General features: G+C 46.5%; 4 protein-coding genes across 5 annotated transcripts in view; 3 read left to right on the top strand and 1 right to left on the bottom strand.

Annotated features, from left to right (window-relative positions):
* LOC116490542 (M1-specific T cell receptor beta chain-like) overlaps positions 1 to 27,519 on the bottom strand; it is a 101,250-nt gene that overhangs the window by 60,408 nt on the left and 13,323 nt on the right. The gene's annotated exons all lie outside the window — the stretch shown is intronic.
* Positions 310 to 3,505, top strand: LOC116498177 (trypsin II-P29). Its single transcript, XM_032202436.1, has 5 exons — positions 310 to 352; positions 1,521 to 1,683; positions 2,265 to 2,518; positions 2,819 to 2,955; positions 3,356 to 3,505. The coding sequence occupies exons 1-5, from the start codon at positions 310 to 312 to the stop codon at positions 3,503 to 3,505; spliced, it is 747 nt and encodes a 248-aa protein (XP_032058327.1).
* On the top strand, positions 13,987 to 17,184 carry LOC116498187 (trypsin II-P29). The gene is made up of 5 exons (XM_032202447.1): positions 13,987 to 14,029; positions 15,200 to 15,362; positions 15,944 to 16,197; positions 16,498 to 16,634; positions 17,035 to 17,184. Exons 1-5 carry the CDS (start codon positions 13,987 to 13,989, stop codon positions 17,182 to 17,184), a joined length of 747 nt encoding a protein of 248 aa, XP_032058338.1.
* Positions 22,659 to 26,720, top strand: LOC116498208 (trypsin I-P1). 2 transcript variants are annotated; one of them, XM_032202469.1, is made up of 5 exons: positions 22,659 to 22,698; positions 23,869 to 24,034; positions 24,645 to 24,898; positions 25,673 to 25,809; positions 26,571 to 26,720. In XM_032202469.1, the coding sequence occupies exons 1-5, from the start codon at positions 22,659 to 22,661 to the stop codon at positions 26,718 to 26,720; spliced, it is 747 nt and encodes a 248-aa protein (XP_032058360.1). The 2 variants fall into 2 exon arrangements, with proteins under 2 accessions (XP_032058360.1, XP_032058368.1); XM_032202477.1 differs by lacking the exon at positions 22,659 to 22,698 and having other exon boundaries at positions 23,796 to 24,034.

Below are 27,519 nucleotides of genomic sequence, written 5' to 3'. Positions count from 1 at the left end.
GGGCATGGGAGAAAGGAGAAAGGAGAGTTGCTAAATGGAGAGCAGCCGTGTTGGGTATTATCAGTGGTCTGGCAATGACAGCTTGCATTTCTAGAAATACGTTCTCCTAGTTCAGGTATTTCAGTCAGCTGTGTCATTGCTGTACTCAGATAAAATAGGTAAATTCGTCCAGTCTGATGCAAGATCCTGGGAAAGGGAAAGCTGGAGAGACCATGGGCTGACAAAGATAAAGCTCTCCAGGAGCATAAAGCAGAGGAGTTTCTGAGGCTAGTCCTCATCCACATCACAGAGCTTGGTCGTGGAGGCACCATGCATTCTCTCTTCCTCCTTCTCTCCTGCCTGGGAGCCGCTGGTACGTTCTCTATTGATACTAATCGTCTATCTACCTGCACACCTGAGCAAACCTTCTCTCACAGGCTCTTGCCTTGTCCTCTCTACTGGCCTTTCTCTTTCCCCAGTAGCATGACATTCTGTTCTTCCTCAATTTCCACTCATGTCAGAGACAGACTCTCAGCCTCCTAGAGAGGTGAAGAAGGTAGGACAAGACAAGGGTGCATAAAACAATGCAGGGCTTGCTGTCTCCTTGTCTACAAGAATTAGGGAGTATGAAAGACAGCTAGGCATTTTGGAGGTTCAAAAACAGCAAAGGACTTGGCCTGATAAAATCTGGGAGGGTGAAGGTGAGTTAGAGGGGAAGAGGATGGGACGGATGGTCGGGCAACACATTTGTGAAAGAGAAGTCCATTGAGGTTTATGAAGTCATCTTCTGCTCCTTGCATCTGTAATGGATGGTCAGAGGCAGGATCCCAGCCTGCAATGTTCTAGTGCAGTGGGTTCTAAAATGGGGTGCATGCACATCTGGGGTTGTGCATTACAGTGTGGGAGGAAAACATTCGAAGTTCAGTAGGGCAAGTACGTAACTTCGAAATGAACAAATAGACATATGTCAGGGCTGTGGGAAGGTGTTTTACTGATAGGGTTATGGAATCAAAAAGGCTGGAGACCACCGTTCTGTTGGCTCCAACAAATATCTTCTTTCTTACATTCTACTGTGACATCATCCTCCAACTCTGTGGAGCCTTTGTGTTCTCTCTGAATCCTTCACTACCAAGTTTTTCTACCTCTCTTGCTCACTCTTTGTCTCACCCCTGCAAATGAAGTTCTCTCAACTGCGTTTGCCCGTTTTACATACGCTTTCTGCCATGGCACAGCTGTCTCATCCCAACCCAAAGGTGCCCCGGAAGGAACACAGTGAAGGCTGCATACAATTCATTTATGAGGTTCTTTGGCAGCTTGTGCTCTCCTGTTCTCTTCCTGACTTCAGGTGGTACAGACAAAGCCTGGTGTTTCAGAGTAGTGCAGAAAGAACTCAGCAGGATATTTCAGGAGTTGCCTGGAGACTTCTGAAGTTTCAAGCTGTCTTGGCTCTTGCTCATTCTCTGTAGCTCACTGGCTGCTGCTATGCTTAAAGAGAACGGATTCAGGCATGGTGCTGTGAAACCCAATTCTCTTTTCCTCAGTTGCTTTCCCTGGAGCTGCTGATGATGACAAGATTGTGGGAGGCTACAACTGCCCAGAGCATTCAGTTCCCTACCAGGTGTCCCTGAATGCTGGCTATCACTTTTGTGGAGGATCCCTCATCAACAACCAGTGGGTCCTGTCAGCTGCTCACTGCTACAAATCGTACGTATGGCTTGGGTTGTGTATCCGGGTGGATTCTGCTCAAATCTTACAAACCCACCACATCTAGAACTCCGGTGCCTCTCAAGAGAAGACCATACATGCATGGGGGGAGGGACAGGGGCGGGGCAATGCATGGTGTACCTGAAGCCAAAGGAGAAACCCTAGCCTCAGTCCTGCTGTGTTACATGGTCTTTCCAGTATTCCTGCACTCATAGCATCCTTTTCTGTGCATCCTAACATGCCATTCGGTCTACATTTACAAGTCCATGGGGCTTATTATTACCGCTTTCTTCGTCATTCCTCTAGACTTTCTCCATGGATCTCCCTCGTCCTGAGTTTAGGGCACACTTCTGTGCAGAGGGAGAAACAGGAAACTGAATCTCCCTTTCTTGCCTATCTGGCAATGCTCTCCCAACTCAGTCTTCCATGAAATCATGAAGTTCCTAGAGCTGCGTGACACACAAACCATTGATTAGCACAGCACTCCCTTACTCGCTTTCAAGTGTCTGCCGGTCCCCACGTGGCAGCCAGTTGTTCTACCCATGGCTAACTGCTGCTTTTCTCTGCTGACAATTTTGCAGCCGTATACAAGTGAGGCTGGGAGAGTACAACATTGATGTGCAGGAAGGCAGTGAAGTAGTCAGGAGTTCTTCCGTAATCATTCGCCATCCTAACTACAGTTCAAGAACCCTTAATAATGACATTATGTTGATCAAGCTGGCATCCGCCGTGGAGTACAGTGCCGACGTTCAACCCATAGCCCTGCCCACCTCTTGTGCCAAGGCAGGGACGGAGTGCCTGATTTCGGGCTGGGGAAACACACTGAGCAGTGGCAGTGAGTATCTACGCACACCGCATGTAGCTTTCACACTTCTCCTGCTCTACCACCACGCTTGTGAGACCCATGTACAGTTCACCCCTTCTGTGCAGCCTTTTCTTGTTGTGCCCGCAAGTCCTCCACGCTGCCCTGACTTCACGCTGCCCTGCCAGTGTGTCTCAATCTACAATGCACTTCACTGTTTTACTTTACCCTGCTCTGCTGGATGGCTCTCGCATATAGGTCGTTGGTCTTTCTGTTCACTGACAGTACTGAGTCCCAAGACAAAACCTAAAACTGTTACTGCTCTCCCGGCAGCCAATTACCCTGAACTCCTCCAGTGCCTGCAAGCGCCAATTCTGAGTAACCAAGAGTGCCAAGATGCTTACCCGGGTGAAATCACCAGCAACATGATCTGCATAGGATTCCTGGAGGGTGGGAAAGACTCATGCCAGGTAGGAGTTGATGTCTGCGCAGAGCCCTGGGCCACACACTGCCAGGGTGCCCCAGGCTGCACGGTATACATTGGAGCTTGGCAGCCTGCTTAGCTTCAGCCTCCTCCTCGCCAGGTGCTCTCTTCTGACGCACCCTTTGCAGCACGCTTTGGGTGCAGGGTGGACTTCACTGAAAATAGCAGGCCCAGCCACATCTGCTGGTTGGCACTGAGCATGGTACCAGTGAATTTTTGGGGGCTAGAGGAGGCCAGCAAGCAAGGGGTGGTATCTCTCTGTGCTCCCATATCAGGGCCTGCTGCGCTTTGTTTTGCATTCCCTGGATTCTTTGTGCCAAGTCAAAAACTTTCTGGGTGAGATTCTGCTTTTAAATCATCTTGTGCCTCTAAATTTTCCCCTCCAGGGTGACTCAGGTGGACCAGTTGTGTGCAACGGAGAACTCCAGGGCATTGTGTCATGGGGAATCGGGTGTGCTCTGAAAGGTTATCCCGGTGTCTACACCAAGGTCTGCAATTATGTTGATTGGATCCAAGAGACCATTGCAGCCTACTGATACCTTGACAACCACCTGGCTCCTTGGCCACTACCCTCCTGCCCTAATGCTTTCCCTAAGAAGACAACAGCACAAATAAATATCTAACCTAAAGAGCCTTACAGACATTTTCTTTGGGGACTGTAGCTCATCAGAGACAAGTGGGGTTCCCTGCAGCCTTCCACCAGCTCCTCCTGAACCTTCCATGTTGTTCCGGTTCAGGTGTGTGCACTGGGAGCAGCACCCTAGAGCTGTTGGGCTGTGAGAATCTGCAATGGGGAGCTTGCAGGCCCTCTCTGTCCCTCAGAAGGGAGTCGCCTTTGACCATTACCCTTCTTTCTTTCTTGGTGGAGGAAGTCTTGAGGAGCGGAGGTGACTTCCTTGCCTGAGACAGCGTCCTGTGTGGCCTTTCCCCCACATCCTCACCACTCTGTCCCTTGCACTCCAGGGCCTCAAATCTAGTGTGTAAGGGCACTTGGGGTCGAGAGGCGGGTAGGGATGGTGCCACCTGCGATGCCAAACAGGGACCAGTATCCATTCCTCTCCATCTCTCAGGCCCCCTCCGTCTGCCCGACAAGAACAGGGTGGGAGGTCCACCACTATTTTGGGTGCGTTGCCCCAGTGCCTTTCTCTCAGGCGTGATAGGGAGCGACTCCACCAGCCCAACTCCTGCTCACACTCCCTGATAGTCCTTAACCTCCTTCTTGAGCTCTGCCACCAGGCTGATCACATCCTCTACCCGCTCGCACCTCACACAGGCAGTATCTCTCACCCACCATTGGCAGCAGCAGGCTCAGGCACTCCCTGCAGCCAGAGACCTGAACAGCCACATCTTTGGGCAGGCACTCAGTCTGGGGTTCCATAGTGGTTTTGGCAAGCACTTCAGTGAGTGCTTCCTGCCTGGTTGCTCATGCTTCCTAGGGGCTGCCTTTGTATGATAGGGAGAGCTGCTGGCTCCGCCTGCACCTCATGAGGCAGCCTCATGAGGGCGGCCGGGTCGTGGTGGCTGCCTCAGAAGCCTTGAGCGGCCTCAATGCAGAAAAGCGGCCTCTTGCTGCTCCTCTGCAGTAGGCAACTGCCTTGGAACTGATCACCTGTTGAGTGGCCATGAAATAGCGGTGACACCTGATTGAAATAGCTTGCCACTGCTTCTGCTGGCTCTGCTGCATCTTTTCAGCCACCCTCGCGCCTCTTCAGCCACCCTCAACAGCCACTTTGGCATAAGCTTTGGGCCCTGAAAGGACATCGCCGCCTTGGCAGAAGCTTTGGCCTCCAAAAGGACATAGAGGACTGGGGAGTCCCAGTTTTAAGTGTACATTTAACCCATCTCATGCAACACATGATCTATAGAAGGTGGAAGAGAAACCTCCCCCAAAGCACCCTGAGGCAGTGTAAACTGGGCCAGTACAGAGCAACTTTAGCCTCTCCAAACCTAGAAACTGCCTCTTTCTTGTGAGAATCTGGGATGGGGAGCTTGCGAGGAAAAAAAGAGAGGCTGAGGAGAGACTGGGAAAAGTGCAAGATTCCTGCAAGGGTGGTGAGGTGGAGAGTCGAGTGGTGGAGAGTCAAGTGGAAAGGTTTCTGCAAGAATTGTCTCCAGTCAGGTGAGCCCTGACCCTCCCGATAGTCTCCTTTTTATTAAGGGGCGATCTCTCTGCTTTCCCCAAGACTTACTGTTGGGTAGAGCTGAAACTGGTAGCCCGACAGAGGGGTGGCTGCCATGGCCTCACACACCCAGGCCCAGCCAGTAGCAAGGCTGAGAATGTGTTCTCAGTAGGAACTCATACATGCAACGCTGTTGAGGGATTTTTTGAACCAGCAAAACTCCCATGGCTTGCTGCAGCTGAGCAAACCAAGCTACCAGGGCAACTATGAGAAGTTCCCATGACAGTGTTCCCACATTGCCCAATTGAGGAATTTAGAAAAATATTGTTACCAGCATCTGTCTTCAAGGACAAGGTCTACGTGACTGCTAATCACAAGGGGGTTGTTTTCTTACAGGTGGGGTTGTTTTCTTGTAGTTGTTTGTCTGAGTGCTTTTGACCAATAATCATGTGTGAGACACTGTCCGCCCCTGTTAAGTTCACTATAAAAGTCAGTCTATTCGGGCAATAAAATGGAGCAGGATCTGGCTCTACTGGTGTCTGACATGCTTTCGGCCGTGCTTCCTGCAACACAACACATGCATACCTACATTTGCAGCCAAGCACACAGATCAGCATAGACTCACACTCACATTCACACCAACAAAACCAGCATCATTTTTCTTTTTTTCTTTTGTGATTTGGCTGTTTGTTTGGCTGTGGGTTTTATTTTGGTTGGAGTTTCGTTTTGTTGGCTTTTTTAATACACTTCTCTGCTCATTGTTTTTGCCAAGGCAAGAAGCGCATGCCTGATTTCTGGGTGGGGAAACACACTGAGCAGTGACTGTGAGTATCTACACACGCTGCATGTAGCTGTTCACACTTCTCCTGCTCTACCACCATGTTCATGGAACCACGTACATGGAACCACGCCTTCTTCGGAGCCTTTTCATGTTCTTCCCACAAGCAAGGTTCGTTTTGGGGAAATATGGACATCTATAAGTACAATTTGCATCTTTCCTATAGCTGTGGTCAGACACACTGTCTGGCCAGTAGCTGCCCCTGGATTCCAGTCTCTGCTTTCACTGGTACCTGGTCCTATGAGCCCCCAAGCACAATCACAGAGACACTGTGTAGGGTCTGTCTGAGCTGGAGTCACCTTTTCCCTGCAGCAGCCCACCCAGTGCTGTGCTCTGCACTCGTAGCTGGAACAGCACTGAGAGCACTCCAGTGTTGTGTCTATTGCTGCGTAGTGCTGGCACAGCATCAGGACTCCTTCCAAGCCCCCAAGAGCCGGCAGGCTGGGGGTGGGCAAGTGATGGGGAGGGAACATTGCCGAAGCAGCTGACCTAAACCAACCAAAGGGATATTCCATAACACCTGATGTCACACTCAGCAATAAAAAGGGGGGCTCTCGTGGGGGAGGGGGCTGTTCCTCCTGAACAACCACTGCGTGTTTTGAGGCTTCCCAGGATGTGGCTGAATATCGCTCGTTGATGGGAAGTAGAGAATATTTTTTTTTCCTCTCTCTGTGCTTCCACACGGACTTATTGTTTCTTTTCTTTCTTTTTTCCTCCCCATTCCCTTTCCCTTTAATTAAACCTTTCTCATCTCAGACCTTGAGTTCTCTGTGTTGTATTTTCTACAACACAGAGAGCGGTTGTGGTGGAGCTAGGCTGCCCACCTGAGTAAAACCACCAGAGACATCTTTGCAAACAGCTGCCTGGGACAACCCTGGTCCCTTTGCTTTCCAGTTCCCACTCTAGTCCTGCCATCAGATACATACACACATGTACCACCCATGGTTTTTTTGCCTACGTTCCGTGGAGTCCAGCCTGATGTTCACTAGCAATCATACAGACTGTCATACCCTGCCTTGCTCCTGTAGCTGGCATCAGAAAAACATGGGCCCATTTACCCGTGGCCTTCTTCGAGTTCCTAGTGCTTAAGTTCACTCACTCTGGTCTCTCCAGTCGCTGGTACCTGTGGTCTGTGGTCTGACTACAGTTCGTTACACATAGCCCCCCAAACACAAAGGACATGTACACAGACTAGAGTCCCTCACTCAGGGAAACTGTTAGAAGTAGAACCTAATAAAAGGAAAGGGACAGGTAGAGGCATAGGGCATAGCCAGGCAAGCATACTCACTAGCAGCTTGCCCTTTCTATACCTTTATTCCTCGTTTTTCCCTGAATTCATTCCTCCCCAGATCACCTAACTCCCTCCATTGCCTTGCCTTTGGTTCTTCACATAACCATCCCCTAAGTCTGATGCAATCCCCAAGTGCTGTTCTCCTGATTCCCTTAGCATGTTCCATGCCTGTAAGCAGTAAGACCCATGAGACCCAGAAGTGATCCAGAGAGCTGCTCGCCTTGATTCATGTAGATGGCTTTCACAGCTGGATCATGGGGCTTATTGCTCTTTGGGGATAGCTCTGGGTAGAGGTTGAACAAGCTGTTTCTTCAGCTCTGAAATTTGGGTTCCCATTGTAAGGAATGTTTCAGCAATTCGTGTCAATAGAGGGCTTGCAGGTTAAACCTTCCGTCTCTGACATCTGGGGGGGGGCGGGCAGTTCAGCATAACTGCTAACTATTGTGACTATTGCATGGGACACTACGCAAGTCTCTGATATCTGGCCAAGAGATTAAGGAGAAGGGGAAAGCTGAAGGATGACTAAAAGACAAAGCTTGCATGGGATGCTGCGCAAGTCTCTGATATCCGGCCTAGATGGACAAAGGAGAAGGACAAGGAAAAAGCCTGGGAGGAAGACTACGAGCCTTCAGCACAAGAGACCCCCAGAGGGACCACCAGAGACTCATATATATGCATCAGTGGGAGGGTTCGGATTCCTTGAATTAGTTATAATAACTCTGCCTTTTCTAGAAGTAGTAATGAGTATGTATTAGCCTAGGAGCATAAAGACCATCGGCCTGATGTAACTTGTGTGTGTGTTGGAGGAGCCCAGGCTCCCTGCGCACCCAACGCTGTTTACTTGCCTTTTATTGACCCCATAAATAAATCTTATACAGCTAAATTGACTCGGATTACATAACCTAGCATTTACCATTTCTTCAAAGAAAGGGAAGTTCACAGAGAAGAACAAAAAGGTATCTTTAAGAAAGTACGGCTATAGAGTTGTATATTTTGGAGTTCTTCTGATCACAGGAAAAACAAAACAAACAAACAAACAAACAAAAAGATTGGGGGCTGAAGAGAATAGCTGGTAAGAGCAAGGTCAGGGAAGCATCTGGGCGCATGATCTGTGCTAGATCCTCCCTCCCATACTCCGCTTTACCACAATTTCTGAGAGACTTCTGTAGTGCCAGGATGGATCACTCACTGTCATGCCAGGATCCTAGCTTCTTCCTGGTCAACCAAGCTGCGTAAGTTTTACTTTGCTTCCAGGCTCTGCCCTAAAATAAGTTACACTCTTCTTGACTAGGGAGATACAGACGCATGACAGATACTTATGTTAATTGTAGTCCTGCCCTGGGCATATAGAGGGCTCTGAAGAGGCTAACTTTCTTTGTTACCCTGACTTAATGCAATCCAAAAAAGACATTTCTGAAAGGGCCTTGCACACCCTGGTAGTCAATGTTCTTACTTCAGGAGTTGTTCAGCAAGGAGTGTAGCACAGCGTTCCTTGTTCTCAGGGAGCACTCACCTATTTGCTCCTCAGGAAATTCTCGGGCCCCTGATCTACTCACTGTTTATATCAGGTAATAGACACACAGCAGGGAAGCACTGGGAAAGCATTGTCTCTCACAGACCCAGTTAGTTGGTAGTATTGTTGATAGGAAGATGGTTGGACTATATGATTTCATAGGTCCTTTCCAACCTTGTGTTTCTATGATTTTAAGGCATACATCAAAACAGCAGTGGCCCATGCAACTGTCTCAACATTGGACGTGTCTCAACCTTTCTCATCCTAGCAGTGCTCAACCTAGAGCTACTGGAGAGCATACAAAGCTTTCACACATCACATAGAATATACTTTCTTCCCCTCTGGGGAAAAAGTATAGCTGTTTGGGTCATATCTGTGACATCAGAAAATCTCAAGTATCCATTAACAAAAGTCATATACTTTGAAATGGCATGAGAGACTAAATCAAAATGATCTTTTTACTCTATTTCATTAAGGATTGGTGGCACCATAGAGGTGGAAATTTTCCTTCCTTAAAAAGGACAATCCCAAGATCAAGGAATACTCCACACTATTGGATTAACGATCTTGGGCTTTAATCAGCATGCAGTTTTCTTACAAAAACTTTTAACACGAAAAACAAATAAGGATTAGAGATACCCTCTGGAAAAGGATTTATAATGTTAATGGTAGTAAGCATGGCAGAAAGTATCAGAGCTATCTAAGTACATCACACACAAGTAGGGCAAAAGAATTTCCACGCTGCAATAGTGTTTATTTTGATTCTGCTGTGGATTTTTAATTTCATTCTCAAAAACATACCACTGGCATAGAGAATGACTGTCACCAGACATTTTAAATATTGTTCCTGATGTCTAAATCTGATAACTGAATTTGGTAACTTATAGGCTGTGGTGGTTTTACCGTGCTGGGCAGCTAAACCCCACAACCGCTCTCTCACTCCCCCTCCGTTAGATGAGGAGGGGGAGAAGTAAAGCAAAGAACAACTCACGGGTTGAGATAAGGATAATTTAATTAAAGGGAATTAATTATAATAATTAAATAAAGATTACCATGAACTAAACAATTTAACTAAGGGGAAATAAAAAGGGAAAGGGAAAAAGGGAGGGAAAAAGGAAAAATAAAAAGAAGGGAGGAAAACAAACAAACAAAATAAATGAAGGCTATATGGAAGTGCAGAGGAAAGAAATTACTCTCTACTTCCCACAAATGAGCGATGATTGACCATGTCCTTGAAGCAAGGCCTCAACGTACGCAGCCAGTGTTTGAGAGGAGGACCGATGTTTTCCCAACGAGAGCCCACCCCTCCCCTCTTCTTCCTGTTTCCACCTTTTATTGCTGAGTGTGACATCACATGGTATGGAATATCCCTTTGATTGGTTTAAGTCAGCTGCCCTAGTGATGTTTCTCTCCTCACTTTTTGCCCACCCCCTAGGAGGGTTAGAGAAAGGCCCAATGCTGTGCCACTGCTGCTCAGCAGTAGACACAACACTGGTGTGATAACACTGCTGTTCCAGCTACAAGTACAGAGTACGGCACTGTATGGGCTGCTGCCGGGAAAGTTAACATTCCAGCCAGACCCAGTACATAGGCTACAAACGCTGTCTCCCGTTCCCATTTTGCACGTTTATTAATGTTAGTTTATATAGCCTGTCTCTTCTTCCTCCTCCACCAACCAAACTTCATGGACAAATCAGAGCACAGGGAAGGGCATCAGAAAATGGTATAGACAGGAGCCCCAATTACTAAAATAGCCTCACTAGGTCATAGCAGTGGTACATTAAGAAAACTAGTCCTAGGAAGAGGTTGCTTTCATTTCCCAAGTACAGCTCTCAGGAAAAGTTTAGACATATTGCTGGGTGCCAGGGTCGACGGGGAGAGTTCTTGTTCTGACTGCTATTCTCTCCCGTAGGTGTATGCTGCTGCCTGAGTGTTCACCACACTCTTTCAGATGTTTTAAGGAGATGTATAGCACCTGAGTACATGCTGATAAACAGAAAGCATCTTCTACTCCAAAATGGTTGTACACAACAGACTCAAAGACTCCTGAAGATGAGGCTACAAAATGTTCCAAAGTTCCTCTAGCTGAGTGGAACTACAAACATTTAATATTTTCCTGTGGCGGTCTTACCTTGCTGTGAATCTGATCTCCACCACAACCTCTCTCTCACTCAGTCCCCATTCCTGGAAGAAGAGAGGAAGAATAAAGTATGATCGATAGAAAACAAACAACAAAACAAACAAACAAACAAACAAAACTCACAGATTAAAGGAAAATTTAAAGGAAAATGAAGAATGAAAACTAAAAACAAAACAAAACAAAAAACAACAACAATAACAACAAAACACCAACAAGCAAAGACTGCATGGCAGCACAGACGGAGAGAAAATAAATTACTATTTCCCATCAACGTGTGCCGTTCGGCCACATCCCAGGAAGCATGGCCTCAGTACATGTAGTGCTTGCATGGGAGGACAGACATTTTTGTAACAAGAGCCCTCCCATGCCCCGCTTCTCCTTTCCCACCTTTTATTGCTGAGTGTGACATCATACAGTATGGAATATCCCTTTGGTCAGTTTAGGTCAGCTGCTCTTCTCCCTCCTCCGACCAAGCTTCATGGACAAATCAGAGCATGGGGAGGGGCATCAGTCTCTAGCCTCTTCTCTCTTAATGCACACTGTTCTGGAACAGCTGCTCCTAACCATGCTGACCATTTTGCTTGCTCTTCTGCCTGGTGAGAGACAATAGATCCATCTGCAGCATCATCCAGGCCATGCTGGACTGGTATGAGTTGAAGGGCCATTTTTGGCCACTGTCCATACTTCTTCTTCTCCTTTTCACTTTTCCTCTCTGACTCATGCAGGAGTTGGGGTCGGAAAACTCATCACGCAATGGCCAGAGGAAACCCTCAAGAGAGCTGGAGAGACTGTGGACATCTCCTGTTACCAGAATAATAGCCACCAACTTGCCTATATGTTCTGGTACCAGCAGCCTGCAGGGAGTGGCCTTAAGCTAGTAGCCAGCACTTCTCTGTGGTTGCAGAAATCTTATGCGGAAGGTTACAGTGAGGCCAAGTTTGAGATCAGCAGAGACAACAGTGAACTCTCTGTTATGACTATCAAGAATGTGACACGCAAGGATGCAGCCACGTATTTCTGTGCTGCGAGTGATCACACGGTATCGTGAGGGGGTTGAGCACTAACATAAAATCCCCACCTTGCCAGAATGGGAGACAAAGTCTCTGAAAAATTTGAGACAGATTGGAGAGGGGCAGAGGAAGATCAGAAGGAACACAAGGGCAAAGTAAGTTAATGGAACCGGGACTCTTTGGAGGGAAGAGGGTCAAGCAAAACAATGCAGCAGCACCTAGCATTTTTGAAGACAAAAACCCTTCAGACATACAAACACACAGGTCGGCATTAAGAATTGAGGCACTGCTGGCGTGGTTAGTAAAAGGCAGCAGATACTTCTCAGGACTAGTGCTACAGCAGCACAGCCGTGTTCTGGGCCACTATCCCCACAGCAGGCCCTACCGTGGCACCAAGCAGAGAGAGAGTGTGGTAAGAAAAGGTTGGCTGTTGAGGGAGGAGAGCCCAGCCTCTGGCAATGGACATGGGAGGCTGACACCAGTCCAGGTGGGAGGAAGCATACCCAGGGCACCAGGCATTCAATCCACTGTGGAGAGGGCAGCCCCTTGGCAGCTTCACAAGTAACAATGTGCCCTGGCAGACACTTTTAGCCACCTGCTCCACACACCTCTTAACTGCCACAGGAACGCATACAGTTCTGAGCAGGAATAAGGCACCTCTTGATGGCAAAACTGCATGTCACAGAGAAAGGAAACTGCAAAAGGCTGCTATCACATGGTGCATCCATTGTGACAGCCAGCTGTGGGCAGAAACTGAATACGTCTTGGCCAGAGCGCTGCATAACTAGGCTTGCAATTTCCCTAACCCACCTCCCCCTTTTAAGGCTCCCTTCAAGACCCAGGGAAGGAACCGTCACCCCCCGTGTAGAAGCACATGGTATGTGGGCAAAGCTGTGGTCTGGTCTACTCACGTGAATGTCAGGCACCTCGGCATTGGTACATGGGACACTAGTACTGTAGGCAGTCAGTCAAAAAGGAGCTGCAAAACAGCACATCCTTCAAGCAGCACTCTGCACCCCAGGTGGGGCCTCTCTTCCTCACGAGGCCTCAGGAAGCCCACTCTGAAATACGACTCTCTCTCTTTTTATCTCTCTCTTTTGTTTTTTTTTTTTTTTTTAATCTTTAGCAGTTTAAAAAACAGATCATCCACTCTCAAAGGTACACATGACATCGCAGGGGGCTGGGTTGGTAATCTCCTTAGAGGGAAAAGGTCTCTCAGACAGTCTCTGTGCTACTTGCTTACGTCAAGCAGCAGACACGCCTGACCCTTCCCGGACTAATGCCAGAGCTTGCAGCAGAAGTTCTGGATCCTTGTTCCTAAGTCCTTGATGAGAGACATATAGTGAAAGTACTGCATCCGAGTCCCTACCTATTCTCTGTGAATCCCAGTAATCAAGAGGGCACACCTGTCGGCGCAATAGTGCTGGAGCTCATGGCACAAACAGATCTCAAATGGACAACTCGGAGATCATCCAGGAGACAGACCCCATCAGAAAAGAATTCAGGCTGCTCGTTGGGAACTCTGAAGGATGAACTGACTCTTTTGTGTTCAGGTTCAAATTAGAACATCTTCCCTCCCTCCCTCCCTCCCTCCCACCTCTTCCTCTTTCTTTAAGATGAGGAAGCTCTCCGTGGAAAGTAAATGCCCTCTTCTGCTCACTGTGGGTGAACATCCCACAGCCTCATTATTCGGGCTCTTTCCAAACATAAACTCCTGGGGTGGGTCCAACTCTCCAGCTGCAAACAATTCTCTCATTGAGTGCAGTGGCACTGCAGCAGAATGCTGGTGGCTCCAGGGGCATGGGAGAAAGGAGAAAGGAGAGTTGCTAAATGGAGAGCAGCTGTATTCTGCGTTATCAGTGGCGTGGCAATGATAGCTTACATTTCTAGAGATACTTTCCCCTAGTTCAGGTATTTCAGTCAGATGTGTCATCACTGTACTCAGATAAAATAGGTAAATTTTTCCAGTCTGATGCAAGATCCTGGGAAAGAGAAAGCTGGAGAGACCATGGGCTGACAAAGATAAAGCTCTCCAGGAGCATAAAGCAGAGGAGTTTCTGAGGCTAGTCCTCATCCACGTCACAAAGCTTGGTCGTGGAGGCACCATGCATTCTCTCTTCCTCCTTCTCTCCTGCCTGGGAGCCGCTGGTACGTTCTCTATTGATACTGATCGTCTATCTACCTGCACACCTGAGCAAACCTTCTCTCACAGGCTCTTGCCTTGTCCTCTCTACTGGCCTTTCTCTTTCCCCAGTAGCATGACATTCTGTTCTTCCTCAATTTCCACTCATGTCAGAGACAGACTCTCAGCCTCCTAGAGAGGTGAAGAAGGTAGGACAAGACAAGGGTGCATAAAACAATGCAGGGCTTGCTGTCTCCTTGTCTACAAGAATTAGGGAGTATGAAAGACAGCTAGGCATTTTGGCAGGTTCAAAAACAGCAAAGGACAAGGCCTGTTAAAATTTGGGGGGGGTGAAGGTGAGTTAGAGGGGAAGAGGATGGGACGGATGGTCGGGCAACACATTTGTGAAAGAGAAGTCCATTGAGGTTTATGAAGTCATCTTCTGCTCCTTGCATCTGTAATGGATGGTCAGAGGCAGGATCCCAGCCTGCAATGTTCTAGTGCAGTGGGTTCTAAAATGGGGTGCATGCACATCTGGGGTTGTGCATTACAGTGTGGGAGGAAAACATTCGAAGTTCAGTAGGGCAAGTACGTAACTTCGAAATGAACAAATAGACATATGTCAGGGCTGTGGGAAGGTGTTTTACTGATAGGGTTATGGAATCAAAAAGGCTGGAGACCACCGTTCTGTTGGCTCCAACAAATATCTTCTTTCTTACATTCTACTGTGACATCATCCTCCAACTCTGTGGAGCCTTTGTGTTCTCTCTGAATCCTTCACTACCAAGTTTTTCTACCTCTCTTGCTCACTCTTTGTCTCACCCCTGCAAATGAAGTTCTCTCAACTGCGTTTGCCCGTTTTACATACGCTTTCTGCCATGGCACAGCTGTCTCATCCCAACCCAAAGGTGCCCCGGAAGGAACACAGTGAAGGCTGCATACAATTCATTTATGAGGTTCTTTGGCAGCTTGTGCTCTCCTGTTCTCTTCCTGACTTCAGGTGGTACAGACAAAGCCTGGTGTTTCAGAGTAGTGCAGAAAGAACTCAGCAGGATATTTCAGGAGTTGCCTGGAGACTTCTGAAGTTTCAAGCTGTCTTGGCTCTTGCTCATTCTCTGTAGCTCACTGGCTGCTGCTATGCTTAAAGAGAACGGATTCAGGCATGGTGCTGTGAAACCCAATTCTCTTTTCCTCAGTTGCTTTCCCTGGAGCTGCTGATGATGACAAGATTGTGGGAGGCTACAACTGCCCAGAGCATTCAGTTCCCTACCAGGTGTCCCTGAATGCTGGCTATCACTTTTGTGGAGGATCCCTCATCAACAACCAGTGGGTCCTGTCAGCTGCTCACTGCTACAAATCGTACGTATGGCTTGGGTTGTGTATCCGGGTGGATTCTGCTCAAATCTTACAAACCCACCACATCTAGAACTCCGGTGCCTCTCAAGAGAAGACCATACATGCATGGGGGGAGGGACAGGGGCGGGGCAATGCATGGTGTACCTGAAGCCAAAGGAGAAACCCTAGCCTCAGTCCTGCTGTGTTACATGGTCTTTCCAGTATTCCTGCACTCATAGCATCCTTTTCTGTGCATCCTAACATGCCATTCGGTCTACATTTACAAGTCCATGGGGCTTATTATTACCGCTTTCTTCGTCATTCCTCTAGACTTTCTCCATGGATCTCCCTCGTCCTGAGTTTAGGGCACACTTCTGTGCAGAGGGAGAAACAGGAAACTGAATCTCCCTTTCTTGCCTATCTGGCAATGCTCTCCCAACTCAGTCTTCCATGAAATCATGAAGTTCCTAGAGCTGCGTGACACACAAACCATTGATTAGCACAGCACTCCCTTACTCGCTTTCAAGTGTCTGCCGGTCCCCACGTGGCAGCCAGTTGTTCTACCCATGGCTAACTGCTGCTTTTCTCTGCTGACAATTTTGCAGCCGTATACAAGTGAGGCTGGGAGAGTACAACATTGATGTGCAGGAAGGCAGTGAAGTAGTCAGGAGTTCTTCCGTAATCATTCGCCATCCTAACTACAGTTCAAGAACCCTTAATAATGACATTATGTTGATCAAGCTGGCATCCGCCGTGGAGTACAGTGCCGACGTTCAACCCATAGCCCTGCCCACCTCTTGTGCCAAGGCAGGGACGGAGTGCCTGATTTCGGGCTGGGGAAACACACTGAGCAGTGGCAGTGAGTATCTACGCACACCGCATGTAGCTTTCACACTTCTCCTGCTCTACCACCACGCTTGTGAGACCCATGTACAGTTCACCCCTTCTGTGCAGCCTTTTCTTGTTGTGCCCGCAAGTCCTCCACGCTGCCCTGACTTCACGCTGCCCTGCCAGTGTGTCTCAATCTACAATGCACTTCACTGTTTTACTTTACCCTGCTCTGCTGGATGGCTCTCGCATATAGGTCGTTGGTCTTTCTGTTCACTGACAGTACTGAGTCCCAAGACAAAACCTAAAACTGTTACTGCTCTCCCGGCAGCCAATTACCCTGAACTCCTCCAGTGCCTGCAAGCGCCAATTCTGAGTAACCAAGAGTGCCAAGATGCTTACCCGGGTGAAATCACCAGCAACATGATCTGCATAGGATTCCTGGAGGGTGGGAAAGACTCATGCCAGGTAGGAGTTGATGTCTGCGCAGAGCCCTGGGCCACACACTGCCAGGGTGCCCCAGGCTGCACGGTATACATTGGAGCTTGGCAGCCTGCTTAGCTTCAGCCTCCTCCTCGCCAGGTGCTCTCTTCTGACGCACCCTTTGCAGCACGCTTTGGGTGCAGGGTGGACTTCACTGAAAATAGCAGGCCCAGCCACATCTGCTGGTTGGCACTGAGCATGGTACCAGTGAATTTTTGGGGGCTAGAGGAGGCCAGCAAGCAAGGGGTGGTATCTCTCTGTGCTCCCATATCAGGGCCTGCTGCGCTTTGTTTTGCATTCCCTGGATTCTTTGTGCCAAGTCAAAAACTTTCTGGGTGAGATTCTGCTTTTAAATCATCTTGTGCCTCTAAATTTTCCCCTCCAGGGTGACTCAGGTGGACCAGTTGTGTGCAACGGAGAACTCCAGGGCATTGTGTCATGGGGAATCGGGTGTGCTCTGAAAGGTTATCCCGGTGTCTACACCAAGGTCTGCAATTATGTTGATTGGATCCAAGAGACCATTGCAGCCTACTGATACCTTGACAACCACCTGGCTCCTTGGCCACTACCCTCCCGCCCTAATGCTTTCCCTAAGAAGACAACAGCACAAATAAATATCTAACTTAAAGAGCCTTACAGACATTTACTTTGGGGACTGTAGCTCATCAGAGACAAGTGGGGTTCCCTGCAGCCTTCCACCAGCTCCTCCTGAACCTTCCGTGTTGTTCCAGTTCAGGTGTGTGCACTGGGAGCAGCACCCTAGAGCTGCTGGGCTGTCGGGCTACGGGAATATGGCACTATTCCACCATCCAAGAAGTCTTCTGAGCCAGGCACCTCCTTTTCTCTGTTCCTGGCCCTCTTACTGAGAAAAGGAGCAGGTCTCTGGGGAGCGGGTTCCTACAGCAGCAGAGCAGAGTTCCACTTTGCTCCTGCCAGTGGCAAAGTTTTCTTCTCACTGGCACCGTAACAGCTTTGATGGTGGCCATTACTGCTATGGCACGAGGTGGGACAGCAGGCAGAATCCGGAAGCACAGAGCAATCTGGCTACAGGCAACACCTGTGGGCAGTGATATGTTCTCCTTCACTTGCTCCAGGACATTCGAGACATGTGGACAGGGTCCAGCAGGTAACACAGACTAGCTGCTAGGGAAAGGCAGAAAATAGCAAACGGGCTGGAAAGATTCCTGGGCATTACTGCAGTGTAAAGCATCGAGGGAAATCAGTTAAGAAAGGAAAGACAGAGATCAGCTTTGGCAGAAGCTTTGGGCCCTGAAAATACATAGAAAATTGGGGAGTTCCAGTTTTAAATGATTTATTTAACCCATCTCATCCACCATATGATCTGTAGAGGGTGGCAAGAAAGACATTCTCCAAAGGACCCTGAGGCAGTGTAAACTGCTTTTTTTCCTGAAAGCAAAAGCTGTGACTAGTCATCACCTCATGATCAGTCTGATTTTTCTATTTTGCCAAGTGTGTCCTAGCTAACTGAGGTCTTCATGTTTTCCTCCCTTTTTGTTATTATCCCTCATGTATTTTCCTGAACCTCTAAAGAGATTCATACCTGTCCCTTGGCCTTCAAATATTTGTAGAAAGGGCATGCTCTGTCTGTGAGAGTGGTGTACATCTCAGAAGAATTCATCGTGAATATTTCCCATCTCTCTTTTTAAAACCTGCTTTTAAAGAAGGAAACAGAAATCGCCTGAAATGCTATAGTTTCTTCCCAGAGTAGAGGAAAATATATTCTATGTGATGTGTGAAAGCTTTGTATGCTCTCCAGTGGCCCTAGGGCCCATTGGCACTTAGCATATGAGAAGGAGGGATATGACCATGGCGCCTGTCCAGTCCCTGCCAGTTCTTGCCACTTCAGGTTTTGTCAGGAGAAACTGCTCCTTGTCAGAGACTGTCCTTGTCTCTGACATGGGTGGAAATTGAGGAAAAACAGAATGTCATGCTACTGGGGAAAGAGTAGGGAGGACAAGGCAAGAGGCTGTGAGAGGTTTGCTTGGGTGTGCGGGTAGCTAGACTCAGCAGCTTTAAAGAACGTACCAGCGGCTCCCACCAAGATAGAAGGAGGAAGAGAGAATGCATGGTACCTCCACAACCAAGCTCTGTGATGTGGATGAGGACTAGCCTCAGAAGCTCCTCTGCTTTATGCTCCTGGAGAGCTTTATCTTTGTCAGCATACAGTTTGTCCAGCTTTCCCTTTCCCAGGATCTTGCATCAGACTGGACAAATTTACCTATTTTATCTGAGTACAGCAATGACACAGCTGACTGAAATACCTGAACTAGGAGAACATATTTCTACATGTAGAAATACAAGCTGTCATTGCCAGACCACTGATAATACCCAACACGGCTGCTCTCCATTTAGCAACTCTCCTTTCTCCTTTCTCCCATGCCCCTGGAGCCACCAGCATTCTGCTGCAGTGCCACTGCACTCAATGAGAGAATTGTTTGCAGCTGGAGAGTTGGACCCACCCCAGGAGTTTATGTTTGGAAAGAGCCCGAATAATGGGCCTGTGGGATGTTCACCCACAGTGAGCAGAAGAGGGCATTTACATTCCACGGAGAGTTTCCTCATCTTAAAGAAAGAGGAGGAGGTGGGAAGAAGTTCTAATTTGTTCTAATTTGTTGTTCTAATTTGAACCTGAACACAAAAGAGTCAGTTCATCCTTCAGAGTTCCCGACGAACAGCCTGAATTCTTTTCTGATGGGGTCTGTCTCCTGGATGATCTCTGAGTTGTCCATTTGAGATCTGTTTGTGCCATGAGCTCCAGCACTATTGCGCCGACAGGTGTGCCCTCTTGATTACTGGGATTCACAGAGAATAGGTAGGGACTCGGATGCAGTACTTTCACTATATGTCTCTCATCAAGGACTTAGGAACAAGGATCCAGAACTTCTGCTGCAAGCTCTGGCATTAGTCTGGGAAGGGGTCAGGAATGTCTCCTGCTTGACGTAAGCAAGTAGCACAGAGACTGTCTGAGAGACCTTTTCCCTCTAAGGAGATTACCAACCCAGCCCCCTGCGATGTGATATATGCCTTTGAGAGTGGATGATCTGTTTTTTAAGCTCCTTTTTCACTGACTGCCTACAGTACTAGTGTCCCATGTAGCAATGCCGAGGTGCCTGACATTCACATGAGCAGACCAGACCATAGCTGAGCCCACATACCATGTGCTTCCACATGGGGGGTGACGGTTCCTTCCCTGGGTCTTGAAGTGAGCCTTAAAAGGGGGAGGTGGGTTAGGGAAATTGCAAGCCTAGTTAGGCAGCACTCTAGCCATGCAGTTTTGCCATCAAGAGATGCCTTATTCCTGCTCAGAACTGTATGCGTTCCTGTGGCAGTTAAGAGGTGTGTGGAGCAGGTGGCTAAAAGTGTCTGCCAGGGCACATTGTTACTTGTGAAGCTGCCAAGGGGCTGCCCTCTCCACAGTGGATTGAATGCCTGGTGCCCTGGGTATGCTTCCTCCCACCTGGACTGGTGTCAGCCTCCCATGTCCATTGCCAGAGGCTGGGCTCTCCTCCCTCAACAGCCAACCATTTCTTACCACACTCTCTCTCTGATTGGTGCCACGGTAGGGCCTGCTGTGGGGATAGTGGCCCAGAACACGGCTGTGCTGCTGTAGCACTAGTCCTGAGAAGTATCTGCTGCCTTTTACTAACCACGCCAGCAGTGCCTCAATCCTTAATGCCAACCTGTGTGTTTGTATGTCTGAAGGGTTTTTGTCTTCAAAAATGCTAGGTGCTGCTGCATTGTTTTGCTTGACCCTCTTCCCTCCAAAGAGTCCCGGTTCCATTAACTTACTTTGCCCTTGTGTTCCTTCTGCTCTTCCTCTGCCCCTCTCCAATCTGTCTCACAGTTTTCAGAGACTTTGTCTCCCATTCTGGCAAGGTGGGGATTTTATGTTAGTGTTCAACCCCCTCACGATACTGTGTGATCACTAGCAGCACAGAAATACGTGGCTGCATCCTTGCATTTCACATTCTTGATATCTATAACAGAGAGTTCACTGTTGTCTCTGCTGATCTTAAACTTGGCCTCACTGTAACCTTCCATAAAAGACTTCTGCAACCACAGAGAGGTGCTGGCTACTAACTTCAGGCCACTCCCTGCAGGCTGCTGGTACCGGAACATATAGGCAAGTTGGTGGCTATCATTCTGGTAACAGGAGATGTCCACAGTCTCTCCAGCTCTCTTGAGGGTTTCCTCTGGCCATTGCGTGATGAGTTTTCCGACCCCAGCACCTGCATGATTCAGAGAGAAAAAGTGGAAAGGAGAAGTATGGACAGTGGCCAAAAATGGCCCTTCAACTCATACCAGTCCAGCATGGCCTGGATGATGCTGCAGATGGATCTGTTGTCTCTCACCAGGCAGAAGAGCAAGCAAAATGGTCAGCATGGTTAGGAGCAGCTGTTCCAGAACAGTGTGCATTAAGAGAGAAGAGGCTAGAGACTGATGCCCCCCCATGCTCTGATTTGTCCATGAAGCATGGTCGGAGGAGGGAGAAGAAACTTGCTATGTAAACTAGCATAAATAAATGTGCAAAATAGGAACGGGAGATAGCCTTTGTAGCCTGTAAGTTACCAAAATCAGTTATCAGATTTTTCATGAGAAACAACATTTAAAATGCCTGATGACAGCCATTCTCTATTGCAGTGGTACGTCTTTATGAATGAAATTAAAAATCCAGAGCAGAATCAAAATAAACACTATTTCAGCGTGGAAATGCTTTTGCCCTATTTGTGTGTGATGCACTTAGTTTGCTTGATACTTTCTACCATGCTTACTACCATTAACATTATAATTCCTTTTCCAGAAGATATCTCTAATCCTTATTTGTTTTTCATATTAAGAGTTTTTGTAAGAAAATTGTATGCTGATTAAAGCCCAAGAAAATTAATCCAATGGTGTGGAGTATTCCCCGATACCCCATAAAAAGATAATTTCAATTTAGTCTCTCATACTATTTTACCATCACAGAGTATATTACTTCTGTTAATGGATACTTGAGATTTTCTGATGTCTTTCAGGAACTGTCATGGCAGCTGCTTGGAAAATTGTTAATTGCCTAACACATTAAGCTTTAAGGAGCTCATTATCGTAGAAGAAATTATCACACATTCGGAGAAGTATCTCAGGAAATCTCATTATTTGTGATCACAGTATTTTTGTTCACATACATTATATCCATAAATATCAATTTATACGGAAATTTTTCTGTGCAAAAGCCACTATATGTAGAATATTCCAAAATTAAATAGAAAATGTGATTCACTGCTTAATCTATTATGATCATTTAGATTAGATGAGAAAAATGCTTTCAAAGAAAACTGGTGAGCATTCCCACATTTGGAAAATTTAACTTAAGAAGTGGTGGATGATACAGGATAGCTTTCTCATACTCTCTTACTGAAATTACTGATGAATAATTTTTAGTAAGCACTCTGTATAGATGAGAAAACAAGATAATTAAGGAAATTGTTTTTTTAAAGTAAACTTAAGAAAACACAAAGTTTCACTTTTGTTTGTTTGTTGTTTGTTTGGTTGGTTTGTTTACTTGGTTGTTTTTTGTTTTTAAAATAAATGTAAATTGTCCTATAGTTTTTTACCTACAATATTCAGCTTATGGAAAAAGCATATGTTCTTAAAAATGACTTCATAAGTGCAGAGGAATCTCAGTTTGTTATCAACAAGTGCTGCATACAAAAGTGAGAAGGACAAACAAATACACAACTTCCAAAGCCAAAATATATTTTTATACTGAAGGTTACTCTTTGAAATAATTTAAGAGAGCTATCTTAAGAAAGGTTTGTGCTTAGTTGATAAGTTATTTTTACCTTCTGCCACTTCCTTTTAATATCTGCATTTGGATCTTCAAATTTTCCACTGTGTATTTTTCCCTGGAGAAAACCTTGGGCCACAGATAAGGCCATTTCAGAAAATATATTTCCAGCAGGTTACATTTCCAGTCCACCAGTCTGGGCTTGAGGCTGTGTCAAGATCATGAAATACATACTGTTTGTCGCCTTTGTTGGTGTGGGTGGTGAGTATATTTTTAAATTTACTTTTGTAATGTATAATGAAGCTTATTTCTGAAGAAATTTGCAAGGTAGTCTCTTGTGAAAAAGTTAAGTCCAATTACACCTTGCAAAAGTTTTAAGAGCACTGCAACTTCTTTTGACTGCTACATATCTGTTCAGGATAGTTTGTTTCACAGACTGTGGAATGAATGCCCTCATAAGGGTTCTTGACCCAGGAATATTGAAATTACTATATAGTTTCAATAACTGACTTTATAAATTCATGACCGTCAAGAAAAATGAAGTACAAAGATAATATGTCTTGCTCAGGAAGTCCTGCTGTTGTTATTTCTTGGAATACCGAGGAGTGTTCCAAGGAAATACCACTGCAGACTTATCCTGTACTTTGACTCAGTCTGCTATTGACTACTCCTGCAGACAGGATTTTGCTGGGTCTGGCAGGGATGGAGTTAACTTTCCTAGCAGTAGCCCATACAGTGCTGTGCTCTGCACTTGTAGCTTGAACAGCACTGGTATCACACCAGTGTTTTGTGTATTGCTGCACAATACTGGCACCACATCAGGACTCCCTCCAAGCCCCCAAGAGCCAGCAGGCTGGGGGTGGGCAAGTGATGGGGAGGGGACATTGCCGGGGCAGCTGACCTAAACCAACCAAAGGGATATTCCATATCACCTGATGTCACGCTCAGCAATAAAAGGTGGGAAAGGGGAAGGAGAGGGGATGGCTCTTGTTGTGGAAGCGTCTCCTCCCAAACAACCACTATGTGTATTGAGGTGCTGCTTCCCAGGGCCTGCTTCCTGCTTCCCCTCATCTTTGAAGAGAGGGCATGAGAGTGCGGCCGTGGTGGAACTGTGCTACCCACCTGAGTAAAACCACCACAAGGATCCTGGGACAAACAGACCCTTGATCCTGTCCAACAAAAACATTTCTGTATTCTTAGTTTCAGCCTGGGACCAGCAGCCAGTGCTTTAGATGCAAATAGATGAGCTACCAATCTAAGTTCAATCAGCTTATTATAGGGAACAGTAAACAAATGTCTGTTAGACTTGCCCACCACTGCCACTGTGTGTTTTAATAGGACCAGAGCCTACAAAAGAGATGCTTCAGGCAATCACAGCACCACAAAGTTCCTTATGTCAGATGTTTACATATGCTACTTCTTATCTCCCAGTTGCCTTCCCCATCAGTGATGATGACGATGACAAGATTGTGGGAGGCTACACCTGTACAAAGAACTCTGTTCCATATCAGGTGTCCCTGAATTCTGGGTATCACTTCTGTGGAGGTTCTCTCATCAGCAGCCAGTGGGTCCTGTCAGCGGCTCACTGCTACAAGTTGTGAGTGGAAAAAATATATTCTTCCATAACCTATTTCTTCCAGTTCACTTTTAACAGTGAGATTCTAATATGTATGAGATTCAAATATGCAACTGACCCTGTTCTGACAGGAGACAATCAAGGAATGGATGGTTCATTCAGAAAGCTGGGCTGGGGCATCATATGGGGTTTTCCATTTTTGCAAATGTTTCTGTGAATGCAGGTTACTTTCTGAAATGACAGTGTGATTATCTAACAACAATTTATGGGCTGTGGTCTCTTGTAAATTGCATTAATCTTATTACGACTTAGTTACTGGAGAACAAGAAGAGGAATGACCTCTTGGTGGTACCAGTTTGTCTTTTTCCAGAAGGTTTGTAAAAGGCACTGTAATATATTTAATTTGACTCAGCTCAGAAAAGTAATCCTTCCTGAATTCACCAGCTGAACTGGGTGTGCATAAGATCTCACTGAGGATGCCCAGGAGCTATTGCAGGACAATAAAGGTACCCTGAGTGAAAAAAGCTACTACTTTAATGATGTTGAAGCTAGTGCATACAGTGACAGGGAGGATTCTACAAACTACAATGTCAGTAACTGTAAAGTACATGACATTCTTTATCTTTTCCAGTTCCATCCAAGTGAAACTTGGGGAACACAACCTGGCAACCCAAGAAGGCACTGAGCAGACCATAAGTTCATCTAAAGTCATCCGCCACTCTGGCTACAACGCCTACACGCTGGACAACGACATTATGCTCATCAAACTTTCCAAAGCAGCCACACTCAACTCCTATGTCAACACAGTTCCTCTTCCTACCAGCTGTGTGGCCACTGGCACCACATGCCTAATCTCTGGATGGGGCAACACACTCAGCAGTGGCAGTGAGTGCTCAGAGAGAATGTACAGCATTCTGAGGGCCATTCTAAGACCTCACAATTAGGTCCAAACAGTACAGGGTAAAGAACAGAATATTGCTGCAGGTTAGGCCTTTTTGAGGAATGACTGTAAATGATCTGTGTAGGACAGTAACCATTTAAATGCTCTAACGGCAAGCCTGGTCCTTCCTCTTGTTCTATGTTATGAAAATGGAATCATTTAGGTCATCCAAGTGCCCTTCACTAGGATGCCAAATTACCATACATTATGTGCCTTGGCACTATGCAGTGCCAAGCGCTAGCAATTTAGCTAATGTTAATAGAGTTGCCAGTTCTCTGAGAACATGATAAAAATGTGTTCATATAAAATTGCTACAAGAGAGCTCCACTCTCTTACACCAATAGTCAGAAGTGCAGATGGTGGCTGCTATCTAATTCTCTGAAAACCACCAAACCTACACCAGAGGAGAGGATGCTTTTCCTCAGACCCATGTTTTCTCCAACATATGCACTAAAGGAATAGCTCTTAGTTCCACACTTGCCAGTTGATGGTTTTCTAGATATCACAAATGTTTATGTAGCTGAAATGTAGAACAGTGGACCCATGGGCAGAATCTCTTCCACCTAGATAGAATCCAGGCTGTGATTTTCCTTCAGAGGAAAAATGAGGACTAATAAATTAAGGTGTTGAGCAATGACTTTTCTGAGAAGAAAGATGGCTTCTCCGGGCTCTGAAATCAAATCAGACATGTCATCAGACATTTCTCTATTTTCTTGTAGGTCTGTATCCAGATAAGTTGCAGTGCCTGAAAGCTCCTGTACTCTCCTCAAGCCAGTGCAGCAGTGCCTACCCCGGCCGAATTACTAGCAACATGATATGTGTAGGATACCTGGAAGGAGGGAAAGACTCCTGCCAGGTAAAACATCTGCCTCTCCTACGTGTATCTCTCCTGCAGTTTGCTAGTGGAAGAGGATATCATGTTAGAGAAGCTGCTATCCTCAGTGGCATGTTTGAACCCTGTTTTTTGACTAACAGTGGAGGCTTAGGGTAGAGGTTACTTACTGAGCAGGTTAGGTTTTTCATTCAATTTGTCCTTCTTGGGCATTTTCTTTTGTTGTTGATGAGTTGTTTTGTTTTTGTTTTGGGGACATGATGCACCTCTCTGGCTTAATTCTCCACAAGCAGAGTATGCCACCTTCTGCACTTTAGGCCTCTGAAAATGGAGGAGTGCTGCACCACAGAATCAATAATAATCACAGTGGATATAGAGCTTAGGATGCAAAGGTTGCTTTTGGACTCACTAAAAATGAAATACCCAGTATGTCAATCTCCAAGAAGTCTGGTAAATGAACACAACTGGCAATTGCTCTGCGTGTTACTTATGCCTAACTCCAGGGAAATATTTGACAGAATAATGTGTAAAACACAAATTTCCTGAGCATCAACCAAGAACTGCATCTGCGAAAAACAGGCAGCTTACTCACTCTTAGCTATGCTAAGCTAAAGTAAGGCACACTAGCATCAAGTCTAGAGTGGTAATCTGAAATGATGATTGTAGAGTTTCTGTGTGAAAAAAGCCCAGCAGAGCTCTCCAGAATTTCAGTGTTTTCTGAGACATCTGGCTTATTGTTTATGCTGAAAATGTTTGCTGAATGTCTGTATCCTTTATCTGCATAGGGGGATTCTGGTGGTCCAGTAGTCTGCAATGGGCAACTCCAAGGTATTGTTTCCTGGGGCATTGGATGTGCACAGAAAGGCTATCCTGGAGTTTACACTAAGGTTTGCAATTATGTCTCCTGGATCCAATCAACTATTGCTGCCAACTGAGACACTGTCTTCTATGTGACCTGCTTTTTCTCCTTATCATTTTCTTCTGTTTTAGAATTGGACATACAAAACTTATCAAAAAATAAAGGCTTTCAGGCAGACCTTCTTTGTGCAGAGTTCCTCTGGGTACTTCCATGGGTTATCATGTAGAGGACAGAGACACAGAACACTCTGGGGAAATGTACGGGGTCTGGCAGGGGTGGACTTAACTTTCACTACAGTGACCCATACAGTGCTGTGGCTGCACTTGTAGCTAGAACAGCATTGATATCACACCAGTGTTTTGTCCATTGTTGACCAATACTAGCACAGCATCAGGACTCCCTCCAAGCCCACAACCTGCAAGAATGAGCAGGCTGGGGGTGGGCAAGAGATGGTGAGGAACATCACCAGAACAGTTGTCCTAAACTGACCAAAAGGATATTCTATACCATATGATGTCACACTTGGCAATAAAAGGTGGGAAAGGAGAAGCGGGGAGTGGCAGGGCTCTTGTTACAAAAATGTCTGTCCTCCCAAACAGCTACTACATGTACTGAGGCGATGCTTTCTGGGGTGTGGCCAACTATCATGCGTTGATGGGAAATAGAGTGTAATTTATTTTCTCTCTGTGTGTGCTTCCATGCGGCCTTTGCTTATTGTTTTTGTTTGTTTGTTTGTTTTCTTCCTTTTCCCTTTAATTAATTTTTTCACAACCATAAGTTGTGGTTTTCTTTTTTTGGTTTTTTGTTTGTTTTCTTTCGAGCATACTTTATTCTTCCCTTCCTCTTCTACAGACAGAGAGTGAGAGGGTGTCTGT

The sequence above is a fragment of the Aythya fuligula genome, chromosome 1, assembly GCF_009819795.1.
Source record: "Aythya fuligula isolate bAytFul2 chromosome 1, bAytFul2.pri, whole genome shotgun sequence".
In the NCBI taxonomy this organism is placed as follows: domain Eukaryota; kingdom Metazoa; phylum Chordata; class Aves; order Anseriformes; family Anatidae; genus Aythya; species Aythya fuligula.
Note: the sequence above shows the minus strand (reverse complement) of the source record. Positions and strands in the feature narration are given on the sequence as shown.